This window comes from Molothrus ater, chromosome 16 (assembly GCF_012460135.2).
Source record: "Molothrus ater isolate BHLD 08-10-18 breed brown headed cowbird chromosome 16, BPBGC_Mater_1.1, whole genome shotgun sequence".
Lineage (NCBI taxonomy): Eukaryota > Metazoa > Chordata > Aves > Passeriformes > Icteridae > Molothrus > Molothrus ater.
This window is the reverse complement of record NC_050493.2, coordinates 8,747,314-8,771,306: the sequence shown is the minus strand read 5'-3', so window position 1 is coordinate 8,771,306 and position 23,993 is coordinate 8,747,314. Positions and strand designations below refer to the sequence as shown.

Genomic DNA, 23,993 nt, shown 5'->3' with positions numbered 1-23,993 from the left:
GCTCCCTGCAGAGACCCAGGGGAGGAACTGTCAATGCCACTGAGACACCTTCCCTGCTTGGGAACAGTCATCCTCCAGGAACACTTTGTGAGCCTCCCCTTCCACCCCATTCCTGGCAGGGAAGAGGGAGAGGAGCTGCTGTACAGTTGAATTTACTGCATCTGATTTCAGTGCACATTGATGTCTCTGGGCTGACATTATTTACTGCAACATGGAAGATTTCTCACATCTGGAAAAGCTGATTCTGCCAAAAAAACAGCTCAGAATTTTCAGAAGACCTGCAGAAACCACCCTAATTCATGTGTGTGAACAGAGCTACTTCTGTAAGTGTTCCCAGTCCTGACCCACACGCAGATCCTTTTGCAGTGTGACAGTGATGTGGCACAGCAACAACTGTGCTTGGGGCCACTGACACCTTGAACATTTTGGCATTCCTGTGTGTCTTGCAACCATCTGGGGCACTGGGAGTGTGACTTGCACAGTACATGTATGGCCTGAACTGGTGTAAATCAATGCATGACATTTTGATTTATTTTCTGGCTTTAGCAGTTTCAGTATTGCCTTAAACCTGGAATCATGGGATAAGGATTTTTTAAGGTAGCATTTCTCTCCTACATGGTATCTCCAAGTGTTAACTCCTTTACATAGTTTGCTTTAACCAACTCCAGATAACTTCTGTGAGACTTGAGCTCCAGATTCATCAGAGTACTTGGACATATCCCTGGGGACATATCCATCTGAAACATGATGGATTTTTCATATGTAATTTGGGGAATTGCTTTTCTTCTGCCCTTTCAGCACAATTTGATGTGTGAAAGCTGATGATATTTTTGCTTGCTCTTACTTTGGGTTAGCTGACAGCAAAACTGTGCCCTTTCAAAGGTTACCAGTGTGAAAGGATGTTTTGATTATTGTCTCCTGTTGCCATCCCTCTTTACCTTAGGAACAGAAAATGAGCATTTAAAGATGTTTATATTGGAGATTATGGAATGTTAAAAGATGTCTGTTTCAGAATTACCCAGCAACATGGGCAATTCTGTTCCTCTTTGCCTTAGTTTAAAAGGAAAAATACCTAACTTTTATCTCAGTATTTCTAAATGCTCCTGGTTTTGAAGATTCATTGATAAACTTTTGGAGTACTCTTAACTTGTATCTGGGTTTGGAATTGTTTTGTCTGTGTCCTCAAGTATGAGAGCTGGAGAAAGTAGAGGGAAAATAATTCTCTCCTGGTACCTGAGCAGCAGCAGGCACTGGACCTCCATATCTTGGGCACTTGTCCAGCAGAAACTCTAAACTGTTCTTGACTTGGGTGCAGAAGGCACTGAGCAGCTGTTGGAGAAGGAACTGCTGGGTTTTGCCAGTCTGGGCTGATTCTTGCAGCTGGAACTCTCCCATCCTCTCCCCACTGCCCCTTTCTGTGTTGTATTTGTTCCAGTTTACTGAAGAGACCCATTTAAATACTTGATTCTGTTTTTATTTCAGCTCTCTAGAAAAGGGGTGCTTTAACAAAAGTCACAGTAAAGAGCAGTATCTCTGTGTGTATTGGACTGTCACACTGTCATCCTGGGATTCCTGAGGAGAGACCTGGGCACAGCTCTGGCCACAGACACTGGGAAGCCCAGGAAGCTTTTGCTTCTGTTTTGGTTTGTTAAAGCAACACCTGACAGGTGACCATGCCAGAGGCTCTGCAGCACCAGGGTGGCACATGCAGGAGTCAACTTGCACTCAAGAGGGAAACCATCAGGTCAACAGGTGAGATCCTGCTGCTTTCCTCATGTGCTGCAGGGATCAGAGAGGAGGGCGCTTCCAACCATGCCAACTCCTCATGGCCAAATTCAGTTTGGAAATGTTGGTGTCAATGTTTGGACATGCCCTGCTGTGAGCAGCTGCAGTGGGGATGCTCCAAGCCCTGGGCAGAAGGGGTGATGGATGCTCTGCTGCCATTCCCAGCCATGGTCCTGTCCTGCACTGCTGAGCCCCTGCTGGAGCTGGCTCTGCTCTGCAGAGGGAGGGGGTGGATCTGATCCCCAGGGTGACAAAGGCAGCCTGTGCTCTCCTGCCTCCACTTCCCTCCTGCCCCAGTGTTTGTGCACTTTGGATGATGAGCTCCAGCTGCCTTGGAGTCCACAGCTGTGTAGGAACAGTGCCTGGGTGAGCAGTCCTTAAAACATTGACAAAATACATTTGTTCTGCCTGGAGCTTAGCATCAACTGCAAACAGTTAAGTTTCCTTGCTACCAGTTAAATTCTTCCTTGCTGTCCATAAAATCTTTTTGGCTTTTAAAAATAATCTGTGTAATCTTGAAGTATGATAGATAATTGGGCTCCATTTACAGTATAAATTAGGAATGCTGTGGTCTTTCTCTTTTGACTTGTTTGCTTTTATACCAGAAAAGTATTTAAGTCCTGACTGGCTTGTTTTCAGCAATCAAGTGAGGTTTTGGTATCTGGAAACATAATGGAAGTGGAATTGCTGAGTTTCCTATGGAAATAACATGTATCCCAAGTTACCCCTTTCCATCTACTCACTGCAGCTCTGGCTCGAACAAGCTTTGCTTGAGTGTCAGGCATTTTTGAGAGAAACCAAAATAACTCAATTATGAGGTCAATTATTCCTGATGCTGGTGGTGCTATGGGTGAGTCATACAAGGCCTGATTCTTCCAACAGTCTGTAGAATAGTCCCTTCTGAGCTATTAAGTGTTCTGGAGTATCAAATTCTGCTACCCGGCCATTTTCCAAGACTAAAATCCTGTGAACAATAAAAGAAATGTAAGTTTGGGATTACAACAGCACCTATAATAAACTTCCTAATTTCTAGTTAGTTTTAAATTAAGTTTCAGTACTTGCTGGTTATTCAGCCAAGCTTTCCAACATCTTTTCAGCTGGGAAACAGTGCTGGGATAGAAAGGGTTTCTGATGAGTGACTGTTCAAGTGCTGAGTTTGGGAGGAGGGGTTTTTGCAGCTGAGATTGGGGTGAGATTTGTGAAGGGGTATTGGGTGTTTTAGTGTCACAACTCTCAGGTGACCAAGGAGCTGTAGTCATGGTTTGCTGTCAGTGGGGTGGAGGGCTGTGACACAGCAGGAAAGGCTCTGTGTGGGAGTAAAGGATCTCTGATTAAACTGCTGGTGCCCTGCTGGTTTAACAGAGATCCTCCAAACTCCGAAGCAAAGCTTGGAGGTTTAAACACCAAGAGGACAGAAATGAGTTGCTGTTCAGCAGCACAGTGGGGTGTCAGTCACAGCAGCTGCCTGAGTGAGTGCTCCCCTGCTCAGAGGTGTCCTTACCTGTCACAGTCCAGCACAGTGTTCACCCGGTGAGCCACTGTCAGCACGGTGCTGTCCCTGAACTGAGTCCTCAGCATGGACTGAATCTGGGCATCAGTCTCTACATCCACTGCTGCTGTGGCCTCATCCAGAACGAGGATTTTGGCTTTCTGCAGGAGTGCTCTGGCCAGGCAAAGCAGCTGTTTCTGACCAGTGCTGCAAGTAGGAAGAGAGATGGTAAACTGAAGGCAGTAGTCACTTTTTCTTGGGGTCAGAACAGATGATTCATTTGAAATCAGTAATGAAAAGGTGATTGTTCCCTTTCTCTGAAAGAGTGATTGAGGCTGGTGGCACTGCAGGTAGGTAACAGCATGAAGCAGCCTAAGGGAGGGAGGGGAAGGTATTGCTATGGCACCCAGAAGAGCTAAGAGCACTTGGAACATATTGCAGGGTTTTAGGTACTGCACAAATGCAAATCACCACAATGATTGAGTCCAAAAGGTCTTCCTTAGTGTCTTAGGATTTGATTTCATGCTGCTAAACAGGACAGGAATGCAGCAATTTGCAGTCTGGACATCATTAATTTTTTTTTTAATAAAGGAATTAGTCTCCTTATCCAACCAGCTCTGTTCTCCTAGCCCAGGGGCTGGCACTGCCTTGCCACTGCAGATAAAAGGTACCTTAGGTTTTCCCCTTGGTCAGTGCACTTATATTCCAGCTGCTCTGGCAAATCTGCAACAAAGTTCTTGAGCTGAGTCAGTTCCAAAGCTGTCCAGATGTCTGCATCAGTGTATTGGTTTAATGGGTCGAGATTCATTCTTAGGGAGCCAGAAAACAAAACTGGATCCTGAGCACAGAGACAGTACAAACAACTCCTGAAATGAATTATAAAAATGAGCTCTTGGGTCCTGCCTGCTGGGTGGGAATCTGTGGCTGATGTTATATTGAATGGCAGATGAACATGGCATAGAGGTCATTTCCAACTTGGAAATTGCTCAATGTCCCTCCTCTCACAGAATCTTTATAAGCCCTTCCCAGGTATTCAAGACACTGCTCAAATATTTTGGAAATGAGTTTCATACCTGGGGAATGAGAGTGATCTTGGTTCTGAGGTCATGCAGACCTAGTTGGGCAATGTCCTGTCCATCAATGAGGATGGCTCCTTCTGCAGCTTCCACCAATCTCAGCAAGCCCATGGCAAGGCTGGATTTCCCAGCTCCTGTTCTGCCAGTTATGCCAATCTGAAAATGCAATGGGAGGATTTGGTTTGGATGTTGATTGTTTTCTCACAGGTGGGCAAACATGTTGTGTAGCTCCTCTTGGCCTTTTGATGGGAGACAGTTTTGCACAGATCAGATCTTTAGGGTTGTTTGTGATTCACACTGTCTGGCAATACTTTCTTTAAATGGAAGCATTTATAGTTCACAATTGTTTTGTAAGAAAAGGAATCACAAAAGGCTTTGAAGGGAAGAATAATTACAAGACTTAGTTTGAGCAGGGCCTTGATGTGGAGCGAGACTGAAAAAGTGGAATTCCTTTGCTGTAATAAGCTGGACAAGGTGTGCAGTGTGGGAGATGGGCTCCTGCTTTCCTGCAGCTGCAAGGTTGCTGTAGCTGGGTACAGGCAGGGGCTGGATGCCCTGGATCTGGTCAGTGCCCAGCCCTGCTCACACTGCTCAAGGAGTGGTTTTTACCTTCTCGTGCCCGTTGATGGTCACACTGACACGCCTCAGTGCTAACTCCAAACCTGGCCTGTAGCACAGGCTGTAGTTTCTAAATTCAATCCTTCCCTCAGTGGGCCAAACTTGCCCTTGAAGTTTGCTATTCAGAGTCCAAGGTGCCTGAAGAGATGGAAGAAAACACCAGTGTTGAAGGCTGATTTAAATTACCCAATCAAGGTGTCCTCATGAACTTAAATTACCCACAAGTGTCTTCGTGAGCTTCCCATTCCAGTATTGCCAATCAAGTGGCAATAGTGGAAAGGGATGTTCATGGAAGACACCTGTGCCAACTCTCCCCCAATCTCTTTGCAGCTTCCAAACCAAAAACAGGCCTCTAACTTTCATACTACAGATGTTGTTGCTGCTTCATGTTGTTTTTACTTTATCCAGAGTTGCTGGTTGGATTTTCTTTACTGAAAATGGGGATGAACGTTTGCTTGCATGTCAGAGTTCTGAAACTGAGTGGTTCAATAAAAAAAATTTATATGACCCTATAAACAGGGCTGTGAAAGCCTTCTCTCTCAGGGCAGCATATGGAGATATAATTTTAATGATTACAGAACAAAAATTACTGCGCTGGAAACTTTTAGCAGTTAAAAGGTTATCTAGGAGCCATTACTTATCAGTGAGTTGCATCTGAAGTCACATAATAAATACTCCAAATATGGGCAGGAAATGTCTCATTCCATGAGTGTTAACAAGTGAAGCTATTTTAATGGCAATCCAGTGCATAACTGTCCTAAGGAAATAATGATCTGAGGTTATAAAACAAGTCTAGTCAGTTGGATAAACCCCAAATGCTGCAGTTCTCTAAAGGAAACATGACTGGCCTTTCAGAAGGGGAAAACTAGAGGTTTTTCAGGTGGAACAGAAAAGTTACTCATTGAGTTTGCAGAGATGTTCAGCTGCTTCTAGTAAGGTCAACAGTGGATTAGCTACCTCCTTAGGAGTCCTCAGGTATTCCCTCACTCTCTCCACAGCAACAGTGTTGTTCTCTAGCTCTGTCCAGGAGCGAACCATCCAGTTCAGAACACCAGTTATCTGCCACAGTGGAACAGAAGCATTAGGGAGACAACATGAGGCCTGACCTGTGCTCAGGAGATACCTGGTACTTTGTCTTAGTGTTTATTTCTAAAGATCTCCTCATCAGCTAATTATATCAGAAATTAGATTACATCAGAAAATCTTAAAATGCTAAAGTGAAAGCCAAGTCCTGCCATAGCCCTTTCAGCATGTTTATAGAGAATGAAATGCTACTGACTTGGATGCTCAAAGATGGTGTAGCTATTTCTTAGGCTCTTGTGCAACTAGTCTACAAGCAGGTAAGACAGGTTCTGAAGACCTTGCTTCAGCTGCCCAGGGCTTGCTTTGACTTATATTGTGAGTTCAGGTGTAGGAGGAAGAAGATGGCCCATACATGTGTTTATGAGGTTCTTTCCCTAAGGGGCCATGTGCTCCAGATGCTCTGGATTTCAGCAATGACAGCAGGATTTGGTAGGAAAAGGCATCTAAAAAGGCACAGAAATAGTTCATAACAGAAATTAAAATGCAGTTGCTTTTGATAAAGGCAAGCATGGTATTATTTCCCCACTGGGTTACCTGGAGAGCATAGGACAGGGAGAAGCCAGCAGTTCCTGGGCTGAGCTGTGTCCTGCCCATGGCTGCAAACAGGGCTGCAACAAGCACGATGCCATTGCCCAGGAACTCCAGGTTTGTAGCAAGCCACCTGCAGGAGGAGGGAGCACAGAGCTGTTGCTGGGTGCCCTCTCCCTTTCTCCCAAAACATGATTTCTTTACAGAACACTCATGGAGCTGCTGGGCAGATTTGTACCTGTCAGCAACAGCTCCAGGGAAGCAAATTCGCTGGTTCTCATCCACTAGGAAATTGCTCTTTGAAATAAACCTCTGCTGGTCTTTGTGAGCACGGATCACACTGCTGCCTTGGAAGGTTTCTGAGATGTGGGAGTAGATGGGTGACCTGCTGGCAGCCTCCAAGCGCCTCAGCTGGCAGGAGGTGCTGACATAGAAGTGCTGGGACAAGGGGAAAGGAAGGGAGAGTCATTAAAAGGCTTGTGCCTCTGTGGAGGTACTCCAGAGGAAATTTGGGAAGGCCTCAACAAGTGCAACAGTACTGTCCTTGTGTTACAAAACCTTATATGCATGCAGGACATGCCCCTGAAAGATGAGGCAGTGTTCCTACCTCTGTTATGTCCTGCCTTTATTAGGAATAATCCTAACTGTTTCTAATTCCTAATATTCCTAATTCAGTTGGGGCAAAGGAGCCAGGGTGCTGTGAACCCACAAAACCTCTACTCTCAGTTTCTCCTGCAGCTGAGCCCTTTGCTCAATGGAGAACAGAGATGTACTTGCCCCTCCCTAATGCTCAGTCTTGGCTGGCAAATGTGGACATATTAAAAAGTAGTGTAGGAATTCTGCAGGAAAGGAAAAATGCTTTTGGTCTTCATGTGATTCACACTAATGGAGATGAGGGATATAGCCTCAGTAGGATTTGTTTTAGACATCAGAAAAGCACAAGCCTGTTTGTGAGGGCTCTGGGGTGCTTTGGAAGGGTGAGGTGATGTGGGAAAGGGACTGACATTAATCTTGTTCAGATGTGACTTGAGATTATGAAACTGATTTCTGCATGCCTTCCCTCCTAAGAAATGGAAGGAGGCTTTCTGCAGGGCTGTGCTGCTTCAGCCTCTCCTGTGTGTGCACCTGTGAGCTCCTACCTGGAATGCTGCATAAAGAACAGTCAAGGCTACTATGGCCATTGCTGCCCATGGTGTAGCCACCACAACCACCAGGTAGATCTCCAGTAAGCTGAACAAGAATCCCAGCACAGACTTGAGCTTGTCAGGGATGACAGAATCAACAGCATCCATGTCTCTGGAGAAGCGGTTCAGCAGGTGTCCGGTGGGTGTTTGCTCAAAGAAGAGCATTGGACATCTCATGACATTGCTCAGCAGCTGCAGGAAGAGCTGGTGTGAGGCTAACACACCCCCCAGCAGCACTGCTGCTGTGCAGGCAAACCTGCCAAGGGCTGTAAGAGAAAAGAATTTATTATTGCTAGGTCTGAACAAAACCACCTTGGAGTTCTCCTTAGCAAGATGGTGGTTTCCAGTTACTCCTGTGAATGCTGCACCAGTGTGCATTCAGGAAGGTGCAACAGGCATTAAACCCCTCTTCAGCAGGAATTAAACCAAGCCTCAGAGTTGCAGGGTAAGCTGCCCTTTCTGCAGGGTAGTTACAGAGTGGCCAAATACCTTCTAAGCCAGCTTGATGGGGGGCATGGATTCAGGAACTTAAAACATGCAGGACAAATTATTCATTCATCATAAAATAAGCTTGACTGGGATTACTTTAAATTGTTCAGAGATATTTTTTCTTTTTAAATAGAGTGACCAAAAGAATGGTGGCTATTTAAAAGGAAAAAGATAAATGTAGAAGTCCAGAAGTTTCTCTTCTCTCTCTTTTATGTGACTTAAGCCAAGATTTCATTCAGCATAGCAGTGTGAGGGGCAACAATTCAGCATGGAGAAGAGCCCCCACTTGAACTTTGATATGATTAATTTATGCTGGAAGGATGAAAAGAGATAAAAAAGAAAAACCTTTAGGGTTGGAGCTGAAAGCCCAAGGGTATGCACTTGTTTATACTCTGAGAACACATCCTGGATATGGGACCGGGAGCTGGGAATACAGAGAATTAGGCAAGCAACTTCAACACACCTTGAACCACTCCTAAAGCACCAAAGACTCCAAGTCTGAGCTCTGTGAGCTGCTGTGTCCCATTGTGCACGGGGTCATCTGCCCAGAGGCTGAGCCAGTAGCCCCTGGAGAAGGCCACAGCCTGCTGGCAGGTGAAGGACAGCAGCACATACACACACAGCACCCGGCCTGCCGCCCGCAGGTAGGCTCCATACACCCCAGCTCTGACCTGCATGTGGGCAGAAAGAGCAGGAGAAGAGGCTGTTAGCTAAAAAAAGCAGCTCTGAAGCAAGGAGTGATTTATAATGGGATTTCTCAGTGATATGTCACAGTCACAGCAACCGTGTTGATTCTTGTTTTGTTTTCCTCATGGATGAGTAATGAAGGCATAGTTAAAGAAATCACTGATGAATGATTATTATCAACTGATCAATGTTATGCAATAGGCTCATGTTACTTCTGCAATACATGGAAGGCTTTCTTTATGTCAGGCAGTGGTTTTCCTGTGTGCTGGTGTGAGAGAGAACTGCCATGTTCACACTGGGTGCTCGTGTGGGGAGAGGAGATCCCAGTCTGGCTAGTGCTGGTTCCCTACAGAAAAAGCTGCCTCTTTTGGGGTTTCTGACTTCTTGCTCTCATTTCTTCTCAGTTACAGGGCACACTGGTACAGCTCAGCTGACTGCTCTGGCTGTGGTTTAGCTGAGGCAGGGAGCTGGCCTGTCTGCCATGGGTGTGTTATCCCCATGGAATGTGTCCTTGCCCCTGCAGGAAGGTGCTGTGCTTACCCTGCCATGCTGAGTTCTCTCTGCCTTGGTTAATCCTCCACTGGTGGCTGCAGCACTGGTGCAGTCTGGGCTCACAGGAATGGTCTCTCTTCCCACAGCAGATTTTACTGAATCGCCACTTCATAAAGAAAACAAAAATCCTTTCAATTTTTAGCCACCCATCCACCTTTAAATCCATGCCTATTTTAAGGGCTGCAGTTTTCAGGCTCCTCAAGAGTGTCCCCAGCCACTGTCCACCTTTGTCAAAAGGACTGGGCTCTGTCAAGCTTTTTTCTGCTCCTCAGAAAAAAGCATTCACTCTGAGGCTGGTTTGGGATCAGTCTGACCTTACAGCCCCACAGGGAAGTGATCAGCACCCAAATGTACCAAGGAGCCTGTACTTGAGCTCTGTTGTGCCTCCTTGTGAAATACAGAAGAAATGTCAGTCAACTTTTACATTCAAGAGCAGGTTTTTACCTATTCTTGAGTTTTGGTTATTTGTTCTTGTTATTTATTTACAGATCAATCCTAACCCTCTATCATACTCAGTAAGAGCTTCTATGTAGGCTTATATGGGCTTTTGGAGTAAATGCTTCAGTATCTGAGATTGCTTTAAGCTTACCTGAGGGGTTTCTGCTGAGATGGACCATTCCCAGTGGTTATAGTGCCTTTGATGTCTCCCATAGCTGTGAAATAAATGTATTATGATAATAATAATTCACGATTTTATAAAGCATTTTCTAAATGCTTTATAATCCTGTTTTGTCCTATACAGCCTTTGAAAGACTAGTAATATATGGAGGAAAGATTCATTTAAAAAATTGTTTCTAGAGGTAGAAATATCAAGGTGAGGCTTGAAGAATAGCACATACAGTGGGTAATAGTTTACTGCTTGATTATTGTCTACTAATATGGATTCAAGAATCAATTTTGAGGTGATGAGTCAGCTGATTTGACAGCCATATTTTTCCCCACACAAAGCAACACCTTACTGTGATTGGATCTCTGCATTAAATGTCCCTAATAAAACAGATGTGATATGAAGGGAACAATTGACTGATAGACCTAGGAAGAATGATTCCAACCCATCTGGGTTACCTGGAAAACCAGCAGGTGCCTTCTCTTCTGCAGTAACGTGTGAACGAAGAAAATCTGCAAAGGCTCCATTTCTCTGTAGAAGTTCTTGGTAGGAACCAGTTTCTGAGATCATTCCATCCACCAGAAAAACAATGTTGTCCACTTGAGGCAAAATGTTAATTGTGTGAGTCACCAGCACACGAGTCTGCTTGGATAAAGAGGGAGCAGTTACAATTGTTCTGCTGTCAGTACTGGTATCAGTAGTTCAGGATCAAATTTAGGCCTCAAAAATTCATCAGTCTGAATGGAATTAAAGGGTATTTCCTTTTATTTACAATTCTGAGCACATTTGCACAAATAATTGGAGGAAAGGATGTAAGAAAAGTAATTTTTCCCTAGATAAATTGGCATATTTTGCATTTCCAATATACAGTCAAGTCCTTTGAGTACACCTTATGTCTGGTACATTGTTCTTAGAAAGTCATTCTGTTTCAATACAATAATTATTTTCTGATACTTGCAACTAATCTCATGGAGAGAAAGGTATTTATAATTATATGTTTGTTTTAATTGGACTTCGTAATGCCAGAAATTGCCTTCTTCCTGTTTTCCTTCTATAATGTGAAACTGAATCAAGTGTTTCTAGGCAATTTACAATATGAATCCAAAAGAGCTGCCCTAGCATTCCTTCTCATGCAACCATGTTTTGTTTTCCAGAAGCTTGACAGCAGAGGAATACCAAGGAAAAACAGAACACAATCAGTGCAAAAAGAATGGAGGAGAAGTGTTTAAGTGATGCACCTTTGGGTGATGATGAGAACTGTAAAGGTGCCACTGAACTATCCAAAAGTAATGGGATTAGACATCATGGATATAGAATTTGGAAGAGATCAGGCAGCTCCTCTGAACTGTGCTAGAAGTAAATCTCAAAAGGAGGGAAGGATGTGGACAGAAGACCAAAGAACTGTAAACCTGCAGTGAAAGTAGGGCTGGCACTAGGCATGTGGTTTGCATGAGGATAAAGACAGCCTTCCTCCTCCTAAATGAGATTCCCTGCAGGACTGGCAGGTGCTGTGTGGCCTGCAGAGGTTCCCCAGTCCCCTGCTGCCACTGCAAAAAAGCATTTGTGAGCCTTGGATAAACTGAGCAACCCACCCTACTGGAAACATTCTGGGGGCTCTGCTTAGTTAGAGGCATTGTGCAAGTGTTTACAGCTCAGGTTCATACACACCTTGTCCTTCAGTAAACCATTGGGTCCAAGAACATGTTCAAAAATGTGCTGCCCAACATGGGCATCAACAGCAGCCAGGGGATCGTCGAGCAGGTAAATCGCAGCCTGCTGGTACACGGCCCGAGCAAGGCTCACTCTCTGCTTCTGCCCCCCAGACAGATTGATTCCCTGGAAAAGATATTGACTCTGCTTATTTCAAAGCTACAGCATATTTCCCAACTGCTGACTTCCTTTTACACTGATGTTTTATGATTTCCTTATTTTCAAATCAGTGCACCTCCCTCCCTCTGTCCCTCCAAACAGGGCTCTTGCAGAGGCAGAGTCTCTTGAACAACTCTTTCCTGCAAAATAGCATCCAAGAATAACCTGGATGTGTTGATTTTTCTCTTAAACAGCTTTTATTTCTCTCATTAGGCTGTCAGAAGGTGGGCTTAAATTAAATCATGGCCTAATTTTCCAGAAATTCCTGGGCACTTGCCTCTGGTGAGTTTAGGTTTTTTTGCATTTTCATCACAGCTCCCAAAGCTGTAGTTACTCAGGGGTAGACACCTGAAGTTGTAGCTACTCAGGGAAAAGTTGGCCAAAACATAAAGCCAAGGCAGTACCTTTTCTCCTATTTCACTCTTCTGTCCTGCAGGGAAGGTCTCCAAATCAGGGTGCAGTGCACAAGCCTCTGTCACTCTATTGAACCAGGTTTCATCCATCTCTTTCCCAAACAGAATGTTATCTTCCACTGAAGCATTTAGAACCCAAGCTTGCTGGGGGACATAAGCTGCAGTGTCCTATAAAAGTGGAAGAATGCTAGCAAACTTTTCCATAAGCTCAACTTGACACTGTGAGAACCCATCTTTGAAGAAAAGCTCTCTCAGTTGTGGAAATCTGGAATGATCATCAGCACTGAGAATTCTCAGAAGGCTTTGCAAAATATGGGTCTGCACTGTTACTACCTTACAGGGGAGTGAACAGAGGTGCGAGTACAGGATGCAATTTACCAGGATGACACTTCAGCTCACTGTCAGAGGGAGAAATAGAACTGGATCTTTGAAGTGTTGTTCCAGCTCCTATTCACAAAGTTCAGGCTCATCTGAGAAGTCTGCAGCGCCTTCAGATAACTAAATGTGGACTGATACAGCCTGTGTTAAAATTCAGCAGTAAATGGTTTTCCTGAGTTAAGTGGTGCTGTGGTTCATACCTTACAGTTCCTGAGAACAGCCTAATTAGAAGCAAATGCTGAGGGGAAAATTCACCTTCATGGTCACGCAGCCCTCGGTGGCCTCCAGCTCGCCCAGCACCGCTGCCAGCAGGGAGGACTTGCCAGCACCCACCTGGCCAACCACAGCCAGCAGAGAGCCCTGGGGCACACTCAGCTCTATGCTGGGGGAAAAAGATCATCTCTTACCACATTTAGATACACCTTCTGAAAGCAAATAATTGTACTTACTATCAAAATTCTTGCTATTGTCGGGCATGTATTGTATTGAGTAAATCCCCTAATTTCATCCCTTCAGACACCTCCAACCAGAAAGTCTTCAACCACATCCCCATCTGAGTTTCATACCCAGATCCTCACTCTGGAGACAGGCTAGCCCAAACCCCTGGATGTAGAACACTCCTGAACATCAGAACTATTCAAAGTTTTTCTTTTCCAAAATGTCAATGCCTTTTGAAGGAAGCATGTAGTGATGTCATATATAATGTTTGCATTCCATCTGTTCTACTTTTATGCCTTAAATCACTGTAATTTCATATTTGGGCTAGAAAACTGTATAAAGAAAACAGTCTCCATATAATAAGGCAACATCCAATTACAGGTACCTTCCCATTTATGTGCTCCTCAACATAAAAGCAAAATGATGTTTTATCTGATTTTAAAATTTTCAGAATTCAACACTGAATATGAAGCAAACTCAGAAGCCTCTGGATATTTCACCCTGGTTTCACTTAGGCCCTGAGGAATTAGCTCATCCAGCATCCACCCTGACCTACAGTACTGAGAGATGACTAAGGGTAAGTCTGTACCTTCTAAGACAAGGAGAAGTTTCTTTGCTCCAGCAAAAAGTCCCATTTCTTATGGTGATACTTGCCTGTACTAAAACATGAAGAGAGACAGACCACTTGTAAATGCAGAGATAGCTACAGAAATGTCCCAATTTATGTGATTTTATGTTTCAGTGTATATTTATGTTACATAAAATCAACTTTTATTATGAAAAGAAGGGTTAATCACCAGATTAGATTTCATTGTTAGAAATAATGAGGCCAGTGAGATAAAGTGACAGTAAAGGGCAAATATTTTTCTCTTGACTATGGTAGACACCCTGAGTAGAAGCTGAATAATGGAAATTACTCCTCTTATAAGACAAAATGCTAACATAAAAGCTCACCACAGCCAGAAGTGTTTCTGCTTGAGGTCTCAGGATTCAGTTCTTCCAGATTCAGAAAAGCTGCTAAACGGTTTAAGGAAACTTTGGCCTGAAATGAAGCAGCACACAGAAGAAAATAAGATTTAGAGTAGAAAGGGAGCAAAAACCCAAAGTGAAGACTCACTTTGAAGGTCCACTTAGAATACTGACTAGTGCTATGCTGCAGATGCTGTAGGCTTAGATGGCCAAAGGCAGCTCTTCCTTATGTTACCTGCCTTTATTTCCACTTAGCTCAGCAAAACCTCCATATCCTTCCCTGTGCTTCTGGTTCAGTGAAATTGGCACTTTTTCATCCAATTCTTCCTGCAATCTTTCCAGTGATTGCTTTGGTACATGAAAATCTGTGACAGTCTTAGCGTGTAAGAGGGAAATGAATTTCCTAATTTCTTACTGAACAGTGAATTGCTTTTCTCTCTGGCCTGGACTAGCAGGGTCTCCCTATGGAAATTTTGTTCCACCTGTTCTGATTTCTGTGATTAAAAACAGAACTGGAAGCCCCTCTGAGATCTAATGGTGCTTGTGCTGAGCTACAAAAGACTTAGGAGTAATTCTTGTTGACTATTTTGTCAATATAAAGGAGCCTTTCTGAAAAGCAATGCCACAGTGTACCTTTAGCTGCAAGCCCTTGCACGTCACCATTTCACAGTGGCTATAAAACAGCTGATGTGCAGAGCCCTAAGAAATCCCTACCTTTACCATAACCCCCTGTTAATGGGGTTATGTAAAAACCCCTTATGGCCAAAGGAAGAGGAACAGGGCCTGCAGTTAACCTGGACAGCAGCATTGATGGAGAAGGGCAGGAAGGAGTGGGCAGTGTTGAGGATGTTGATCAGTGTCAAGGACACAAAAGCCTTCTCAGCATTCAGCACGTGTGTGTTGTCCACCAGGGTGTAGACAGCAAACATGACAAATGTGATCTGAAAGGGAGAAAAGGACAAGCAAAGCACTTGTTTCAGAATGGTTCAAGGGTGACAGGCCCTTCAAGAATCTGGGACCCATCTGGTTAAATCCAGGCTATCCCCTCTAGGTGCCTGTCCTGCAGGTACCACAGGCAAAGGTCTGGTATGTTGGTGACAGAACCAAATTTGATCACTGGATGTTTGTTCTGCTTTAAGGAGGTTTTGGTGCAGCAGCCACAGCAACTCCTGTGACCTCCAGGCAGGTATAATCTTTAGTTGTCCATAGGAAAAGTCTGTCCAGGCAGGAGTGCAAAGGAACAGGGAAGTAACAGCATTTGTTTTATGTAGGAAGGTGATCCACTCACCAGGAAAGTTGATGAATGGAAAGAAACTAGGGATGCTGAGAAGAGAATCTGAGATCTTTTTAAGGCCTGAAGTTCTTGCTTTCGGATTCCAAATAATTTCTCCATGAAGGTTTTCTCCCAGCCATACAGTTTGATTACTTTAATGTTACTGAGAATTTCATTGGTGAGCTTGGCCCTCTCATCCTTATGTTTCATCTGGATTTCCTGTAATAAATGTTTGGGTTTTATCATTTAATAAGTTAAATGTTTAATGGTGCAATTATTCTGAAGAAAAATACCTTATTTCTGCCTCCAAGTCCTGAATAAATTTCCCTGCAGTTGAGCTGTGTATGCTGTTTTGCTTATGACTCTTCTAGGCTGGGAAATATTTTACTTATCATCTTCAGAGCTTTGTTTTTACTGGCAGTACATAAAAACAACAGAAAAGTAGGGCAAACATAGTAAAAAGGCTGAACATGGAAGAGCTAATGCTAAATTTCAAGAATTTTTGCAGGCTTCAAATCCTCCTGTGTTACTTCAGACAGTCATGATAAGCATGAATAAATATAAATAATCTCATAACTCAGTAAATCACTTCATTTTAATGAAGCAAAATATACCTGAAACTGACTCCTCTTCTTGGTGATCACGAAATTCAGAGGCAAAAGAAAGAGAAATACAGCAATTGCAGTCAAGGCAGATGGCCCTAGAAGCTGCCAGGAGAGAAAAGAAAAGAGAAGGAACTTCTGGTGATGGCTAGGCAAGACTGCATTTTGTTCCCTTGCTTACCTTCCCTCTTATTTGAACTTGTGCATAACATCCCTCTGGCTAAGCCTTTACTGTAACCTTGCCTTTGCCTTTCCAGGGAGTTGTGCTCCTAAGCACTGTGGATTGTTAACTCTCCAAGCCGGATAACTCCTGTCATCAGGCTGTGCTGAATTTATTCGCTCCCTTGTTAGGAGCTGGATCGGTGCTGAAGGCGCCCCAGAGGCACGCTGGCAATTCAAGCCATTCCCGGCTCTTCTCATCCATCCCTGGATGCGTTCAGAAGGACATCTTGTGGCTGCCCTGAGTAAGTGACCCCAGACAACACCAGGTTTTCCTTAAAAACAAACCCAAACCCTCTACCAAGTATTCCTGCAGCATAAATAGCCAGCTTGTCTGCATGAGATGAAATGGTGGCATTATCCTGTGCCATTATCTTGGGACAGCTCTTGGATCCCAGGGATCATAACAATTATGTATCAACACTTGTTTCTTATGGGTTAGTTACATCTCCCTAGGGATGGCTGGAGAAGGGAGTAACACACAGAGTTACAGGTATTGTCTGCACCAATGGTCTGTGAACAGCAGAAAAGAAAGTGTAATTATGCTCCAACCACATTCAACTTGTCAAGGTCATTAGAAAAGGGATGATGACTTCACCACAGTCTGTACCAGGGCTACTGATTTTCAGTCACAGCATCCTGCCAGGCACCAGGCACAATCCATCCTGGGTAGTAAAGGAAGGCCTCAAAGGCCTCTGGAAAGCTCCTGTGAATCACCTGTCTCTGTACTGCTCATGCTTCCATTGGCCAAGAACAGGGACTAAACAATTGGGCTCCGTACTGCTGAGAAAAGATTACCATCCATTATTTCTAATTCAGGTTTTGCTCTGTCCTTGCTGAACTCCTTGATACCTATGAAATTCAAAGTATCCAATACTCTTTCTGAACGGCATGTAACTTTGCTTCAAGCTCTTTCACTGGTCTGGTGGTAACCAGGCTTCAGGATGAAGTATGTCAAGTTGCTATTTCAGACCATTCCCCATTATGTTCTGGGACTGTGCCAAGGAGCTGGAACTGGGCTTTCAGCTTACACTGGGCCACCACCTTTTGGTTGTAAAGAGAAGTGACACGAAAATCTGAAGCAGAAGTTTATCAGTCAGCTCATAATAACCATACTCACAGACTCCTAAAAGGGACTGAATGCTGAATATACAGGTGAGAAGATGAACTGAAGGATCAGACAAGGATTCTGTATCAATGAAAATATCTTTCAGAAAGAAAAGTGAATCCAACAGGCTACAGAGCTAAGAAAAATATGGCAATTTCATGTAATTCAAACTAGTAAGTATAATTTTGAAACCTCATTTTTCCTTTGATATTTAGAATAGAAAGGGATTGATAAATACTGTCATATTTTACCTGCCACAGGAAGACAAAGCAGATGATAATCCGAATAGGAGCCAGCCAGGTCCCATTAAAATAGATAATCAGATCCATTAGCTTTTGCACATCAACAGATACCAGATTAACAATTTCACCTGTAGTTGCTGCTTTCCTTGAAGCATTTGACATAACCAGGATCTAGACCAGGGTAGAGAAGAAAGAAAAGACATTATCAAACAACAGCTTTGGTCCAGAAGTCAAACAACATTCTTTTCCTCACAGAGAACAAAGAGAGTGAGAAAAATGTCAAATCCCAGATATTGAAACCATGCTGCTACCTGGGCCAGGTGACTTCACTTAAGATGAAGCATTTACTCTTCCCCAGCCGTCATCTACAGCATAAGGAAGTTCATGTTGATTTTTGCTCTTTCCTTTTCTTGGCTTTTCCTTCTAAAGCCAAGAAAAGGGAAGCTCTAAACAATGTAGGGAACCTCTAAACAATGTACCTGCCATGTACTGCTCAGAGATGAATATAGCACAGATACATCCTAAAACTAGTTTCTAATGACATCTCCCCTGACACTGCTATGGACAATGTACATCATTACTACTAAGGTAGGGCTAGAAAAAAGCAAAGCTGAAGAAGGAGCTGCAGGCTCACCTTCCTGTACACAAGGCCTGTCAGTGCAGTTCTCAGCCTCAGCCCCAGCACAAGGCACATGTACATGTAGCGCTGCTCAAACAGAGTCTGCAGACAGCCCAGCAGGAACATGCTGAAGGCATAGAGGTAGCCAAGCCAGCTTGGGGCTGCCTCATCTTCAATGAACTTCAGGAAAAGGCTGCAGGACAGGAGGCAAATGTTGCTGAATCCACACAGTACTGATGAAATATCAGACACACAAAAATAAACTGGCAGAAATAGCGGTGATTTTTCTGTATTCTCTCTGGCTGAGGTTTATCAATGAATAGCAGAAGAATTGGAACATACAACATCTTGATTTTTGAAATCTAGCAACTCATGGTTTTGAGACAATCTCTGATCTCAACATCCTCTCTGGGTAGACTCATTTTCAGTGTTAAGGATGCCTCCTGATTTTCATGAATTTGTCACAAATATGCAAAGTGGTAGCTGTAACCTAAGGGAGTCATTGGCATTTCCAGAACTTCTAATCTGGACTAAGAAAGGATTTTGCCCATGAAAATATATCATAATGCAGGTTGGTGTTGTACCAACAGAACCCACAAAGCATTTCATCAACTAACAAAGTTTTTTAAGATGTGTGGGATGCACAGGTGTTCTCTTTATTAGCCAGGGAACATGGAGCCTTAAGACTACAGCAAGTGGCAAGTGATGTGATATACAGAACCATCAAATAATTCCTGTTCTAGTGATGTTCTCAAAGGGCTTGGTGCATCCTGTCCTTCCCACTGCTGGAGCACAGCAGTGCAGACAGGTGTGCACAGCTTCACACAGTGGCTTTGTGTCTTTTCCTCCTGACTTGACAGTGGGTTTAGCACAAATGACACCTGAGTTCCCTTCATCAGCAAGAGGAATTTCAAAAGGTCATTGTTTGTATGTCTGTGGGTGCTGACATACACATCTCTGAGCTCATGCACACAGCAATCTTGTTCATGTGACAGAAATACATCTTATATGTGCACATACCTCAGCACCTTCGGGGTGGAGAACAAGAAGACATCACAGATAACTAAGCAGACAGTGCTGAGAAGGAAATAAGTTCCAAACATGCTCAAAAACATTCTCAGCAAGGGCCCGCTCTGACTGTGCTTGGATTGTAGGAGAGCCTCTGTCTCTTCAGCTTCTGCTATACCAGTTTCAGTTTTCTGACCCTTTTTAAATGTGGCAGACTCCATCTTCCTGAAGGAAGAAACAATGAGAAAGTTACCTACAACTGGAGAAAGCCTGGGAATTTTGTATCTTCAAAAAAATCACTAAATATCTCACACTGGACCTCATACCATATCCAGTATAAAAGCTCATCAAAAGCTCACCCCTCTCACAGAAAGTTAGTTCTGTGCTTCCAGGAGTGGAAGGATGTTCTCCAGCAGATTTTAACACTTAAAATCAGATTTTGCACAAAGGGACTGACACAGCAGTACCTGTGAGTGTATTTGCTTAGATCATCTAGAACTGCCCAGCTGAGCCCATGATGTGCTCTCCAGATCAAATACTCACTGCTGGCTTCTGCTGTGACACTTCTTCCACTCTCTTTCTGCCCAGGCAACAATTTCTTCAGAGCAGTCCTGTTTCCTCACTGGCCACAAGTCATCCACCCCCAAGGCCTGCTGAGAGCCCTTCCAGAGGAGCCTGGAGGACACAGACTGCAGTCAGGGGAGCACAGCAGGATCTGTGCTGTGTGTGACACTTTCAGAACACAGGAGCAGCAAGGCAGTGCACCACAGAGAGCACTGACATCACAACACCACTCAGGACTGTCCTGTCCCACAATGAACATGAATGCCCAGGAACAGCAGCTTTGCTTTAATCCCTAGGCTATTTTCTGTCAAGCACAATGGGGATTTGCAAGTCAGCACTAATTTCTAATCCATACTGAGAGTCTTGGGTAGTGGAGTAGAAAGTTCATTTAACTTTCTCTGGGCTCCATGAAAGGCAGATGAGACCAAGGTCTGGCAGGCAGAGAGGGCTGTGGTTGGTGTACAGCGATCTTTTGAGATTGATGAGATCTATTTCAAGACTGGGAGGACACTGGAGGGGTAGCTGGGAGGCAGAAGATAATTATCTAGAATCACAAATTTGCATTTTGAACTATTTTGAGAAAAGTAAATTGAATTTTTCTAATTTGATCTTGTGGGAATACCTCACAAGAGAAATAATTTAAATCCTCATGCCATAAGCTAACTCAGGGGCTGAGCTATTTCCTACTGGCTGCCATCTACACCCTCTCTGATCTCTGATGCTGCTGCTTTTTTCTGATATTGTAGCAGAACCCCATCTTCTGTTTTCTTACCCAGAGAACCACCAGTATGTGATTTTGGAAAGAAAAGAGCTGCTGGCTTCTGGGCACTGATTCTGATGGGAGAGAAAACACGTGTGATATTTATTTATAGAAAAGGGCATGTGTCAGATGAATGTAGTTCCCTTCTGTGCTTCCCCAGGAAAAGCAATCAGAGTTATCCCCCTCCCCATCCATTGAACCAGAGTTAAGTGTATTGTGGAGGCTCAGTGGGATTGGAAGATTTTTAGGAATTTGACTTTGCATAATATCTCAGATGGAAGAACAAAGAATATAATTCCTCATACCCAAAGACATTTATTTTCTTAAGCACAGAGTTTTTCACACTCAATATCACCGACAGAGTACTGCAGCACAGGAGAGCAGCACCAGGGGAAGCAACAGAAGCCCTATCCACTGGTTTCAGTGACAAGAAACATGAGTATGGACAGGCTTTTAGTTTTGAAAAGCTTACACAGAGAGACAGAGCACTGTTATCCCACATTCTGCCAGTTGCCTTTTAAAACTGTCAGCTTTTTTACAGAATGATGCATCCTACATCACCCAGACACCCATGTGCCCGTGTATCCCCATGTATTCAAAACCCTGCTTCAGCCATGAAGCAAAGCATTAGGAAAAGCTACCTTATACTTACAGGATGGTTGTCAGCTTTAGAGAAGAAGGGAGGGTGATCAACTAAGCAGAATAACACAAGTTCTCCTAGCACCAGGCCAGCATAAAGGTAAGTTGTAACATGGTGGAAATGGTCTTCCAGGAAGCCCTAAGGAACACAACACTGGTGAAAATGAGGTAAGAACCTTCATGTTTAACCAGCAGAGAAAGAGCTTCTCATGTTCTACCTATGCAAATAAACATCCACCACAAATATGAACATTTTTCTCAGCACATATTTTAAAAGAGGAATTTGATTCTCCCTCTTGCAGTCAATGAGACAAACCCAGCCCTGTTGTTAAGAGACTTTGTAGTCTGCTCATTAAAGGTATGTGATCTCACTTACTCTTTCCAGGGCATGCTGAATTTTGGAACTAAACATCACAAGTGCAGCCACAAATGAGAGCAGCCAGTAAATCAATAGGACCCCTGACGACTGGACGCCCGTCATTCTTTCTGCTTGGGTAAGGAACAAGGCAAGGACCTGTGAGGAAGTACAGATTTGTCTAAATAAATACTGGTAATGGAATGCCAAACATTGTTATCAAATTAATGAATGCAATAGAGAAAAATCACATCTTGCCCAAACATTTCAAGATGTTCAGAGCTGTAGTATTGTTCCTAAGAGGCTAACACTGAAAAGCTTTGTGTGCAATTTTGCACTCAAGAATGTCTACAGAGAAGGCAAATAATAAAATTACAATTGGGCCAACAGGCTGGAAGGACTGAGGCTATGAGGATGCAATGACAGAAGGGGAGAACAGGCACTGGTCTATTGAACAGTAATCACATTTCATTCTAAACCATATTAAATCACATACTGTGGCTATGAGAAATGAAATCTTGTCTCATTGTTGTGAGACCTCTTTCTAAACCTTACTGAAACCTCAGCTCCTGCCAGGTGTGCTCTGCCCCAACTCCAACCCCCTGATGTGTAACACAGCAGAGAGGCACAAAGTGCATCCCCAGCCTTCTACTCCCCACCAGCCAAGTTTGTGCTCAGAGAAAGCAACAACCATGGGAAATACAAGCTCTGTCCCAGGAGGGCTAAGCTTGGCCATCTGCAGACAAACAAGGGAGGGATTACCGTTGTGATTCCGACCACAGCAGGGCTAATGAAGAGTGCTGGGGTCCGTGGGATTCCTTGGCTTTTCTCCCACACCATGAAGAAGACATTAGAAAAACACAATATTACCAGGATGAATCCAAGGACCTGGGGCAGAGACAGAAAACACACACTGGAATGAACTAAAATGCTGGGACAATCTACCAAACTGATCCAAGCTGCCTGGGAAGTAAGACTGGAGGGGTGGAAGATCAAGTCTGGGACGGAGAATGTTATGGAAGTGTCAGGGAATCAAATGGAAATACAGGAAAGAAGATCTTATGACACATCTTCCTAAAACTTTACTTGATTTATACTGACCTGAGCTGGTAAATGTCAAAAACCCCAGGAGAGATGGATCATCAGGAAAGAATTAATAATTTAAGAAGGTTAAGCTCTGCATCAAAGTTGAGATAATTTAGGACCAAACCCTGTGCTTTACCCTTACCATTTTAGCTTTGAAGATGTGGGACATCCTGATGTAGCCTTTGTTTCTGTGCCGAAGGTACCAGTAGTAGAAAGGAAAACAGATCCAAAGATAGGCACAAGGGATCCAGGCAATGATGGAGCTCTCGAAGCACCAGCTCACTCCTGGGATGTTTGTAGGCCATGTCTGGTTCCAGTCCTGAAACAGAAACAATGCAGAAGTGAAGGACATGGTGCAGAGCAAGGCTGGGGACGGGAATTCCATGTCGGAAAGAGGAAGCAGATAATGACTCGCAAACTATTAGGGGAGTTTATCAGCCTCGGGGATGGAAATCTATGCGAGTCCGGACTGATGGACTCACTAGAGCCCTTTTAAAGGTAATTCTGTAGTGTTTTCGGGCTGGTCCTCACTCGCAGCTCAGCACATTTACTGCAGCCGAGCGGTCTGGGCGGTCTGTTCGGGCGAGCACCGTCCCGGGGAGGCAAAGTTCGCTCCGCGGCCGCCCCTGGCGGAGACAGCGCTGCCCTCATGGCGGAGTGCAGGCCGCGTTCCCTCAGTGCCGCACCCCGCTCCGGCCCCGCGGGGCTGCTCGGTGCCGCGGCCTCATCCCCTCATCCCTTCGTCCCTTCATCCCCTCATCCTCTCACTCACCAGGGGCGCGGCGGGGCCGTCCCGGGGCCCGCACAGCTTCGTGCCCGCACCCATGGGCGCTCCGCTCGGGACCCTCGGCCCGGGACCCTCGGCCGGTGCCCGGCGGCGTTCCCTGGCTGAGGGAGAGCTCCGGTCACTCCGGGCGTGGGAGCGGCTGCTCAGAGCCCCGTCCCGCCGAGCTCGGCCCCGTCCCGCTGCGGCCAAAGTCCGGCCGCGGCAGCAGCAGCACCAGCAGCATCGCGCTCCCGGAGCCTCCGGGATCGCCGCTTATAGGAGCTCTCTAAGCACAGACACTGCGTGTATTTTAGAAAGGATTTTGTTTATTCTTTCCACAAATTCAGCACGCCGAGAGGGTAACACCAATATTTTTTTCCACACGGTAAAATTTACATGAACACGCCCACCTAGGATATATTCTCCGCCTACCTGATGCATATTTATATAAATGACATAGAACTTTACGCAGTGCTTGAAACACAAAATTATTTTCTTTATTGAAAAGAATTCATTCTGTCGAAGTGACCTGGCACCAGCTACGCTTACAAAGGGTGCGAATGGGCAGCTGGGGACGGATAATCCCG

General features: G+C 44.5%; 1 protein-coding gene across 1 annotated transcript; it reads right to left on the bottom strand.

Annotated features, from left to right (window-relative positions):
* Nucleotides 1-1,452: 1,452 nt before the first annotated feature.
* ABCC6 (ATP binding cassette subfamily C member 6) lies at nucleotides 1,453-23,699 on the bottom strand. The gene is made up of 30 exons (XM_054516607.1): nucleotides 23,413-23,699; nucleotides 22,783-22,959; nucleotides 22,317-22,442; nucleotides 21,576-21,713; nucleotides 21,202-21,338; nucleotides 19,780-19,911; nucleotides 19,249-19,461; nucleotides 18,244-18,421; nucleotides 17,619-17,780; nucleotides 16,053-16,145; nucleotides 15,454-15,657; nucleotides 14,960-15,106; nucleotides 14,151-14,238; nucleotides 13,786-13,855; nucleotides 13,014-13,140; nucleotides 12,372-12,548; nucleotides 11,767-11,934; nucleotides 10,557-10,740; nucleotides 10,081-10,144; nucleotides 9,480-9,597; nucleotides 8,716-8,923; nucleotides 7,719-8,029; nucleotides 6,818-7,017; nucleotides 6,586-6,712; nucleotides 5,926-6,027; nucleotides 4,960-5,106; nucleotides 4,348-4,506; nucleotides 3,946-4,112; nucleotides 3,287-3,481; nucleotides 1,453-2,749 (listed from the first exon to the last, which is right to left on the bottom strand). Exons 1-30 carry the CDS (start codon nucleotides 23,464-23,466, stop codon nucleotides 2,641-2,643), a joined length of 4,482 nt encoding a protein of 1,493 aa, XP_054372582.1. The 5' UTR covers nucleotides 23,467-23,699; the 3' UTR covers nucleotides 1,453-2,640.
* Between the last annotated feature and the right edge of the window lie 294 nt (nucleotides 23,700-23,993).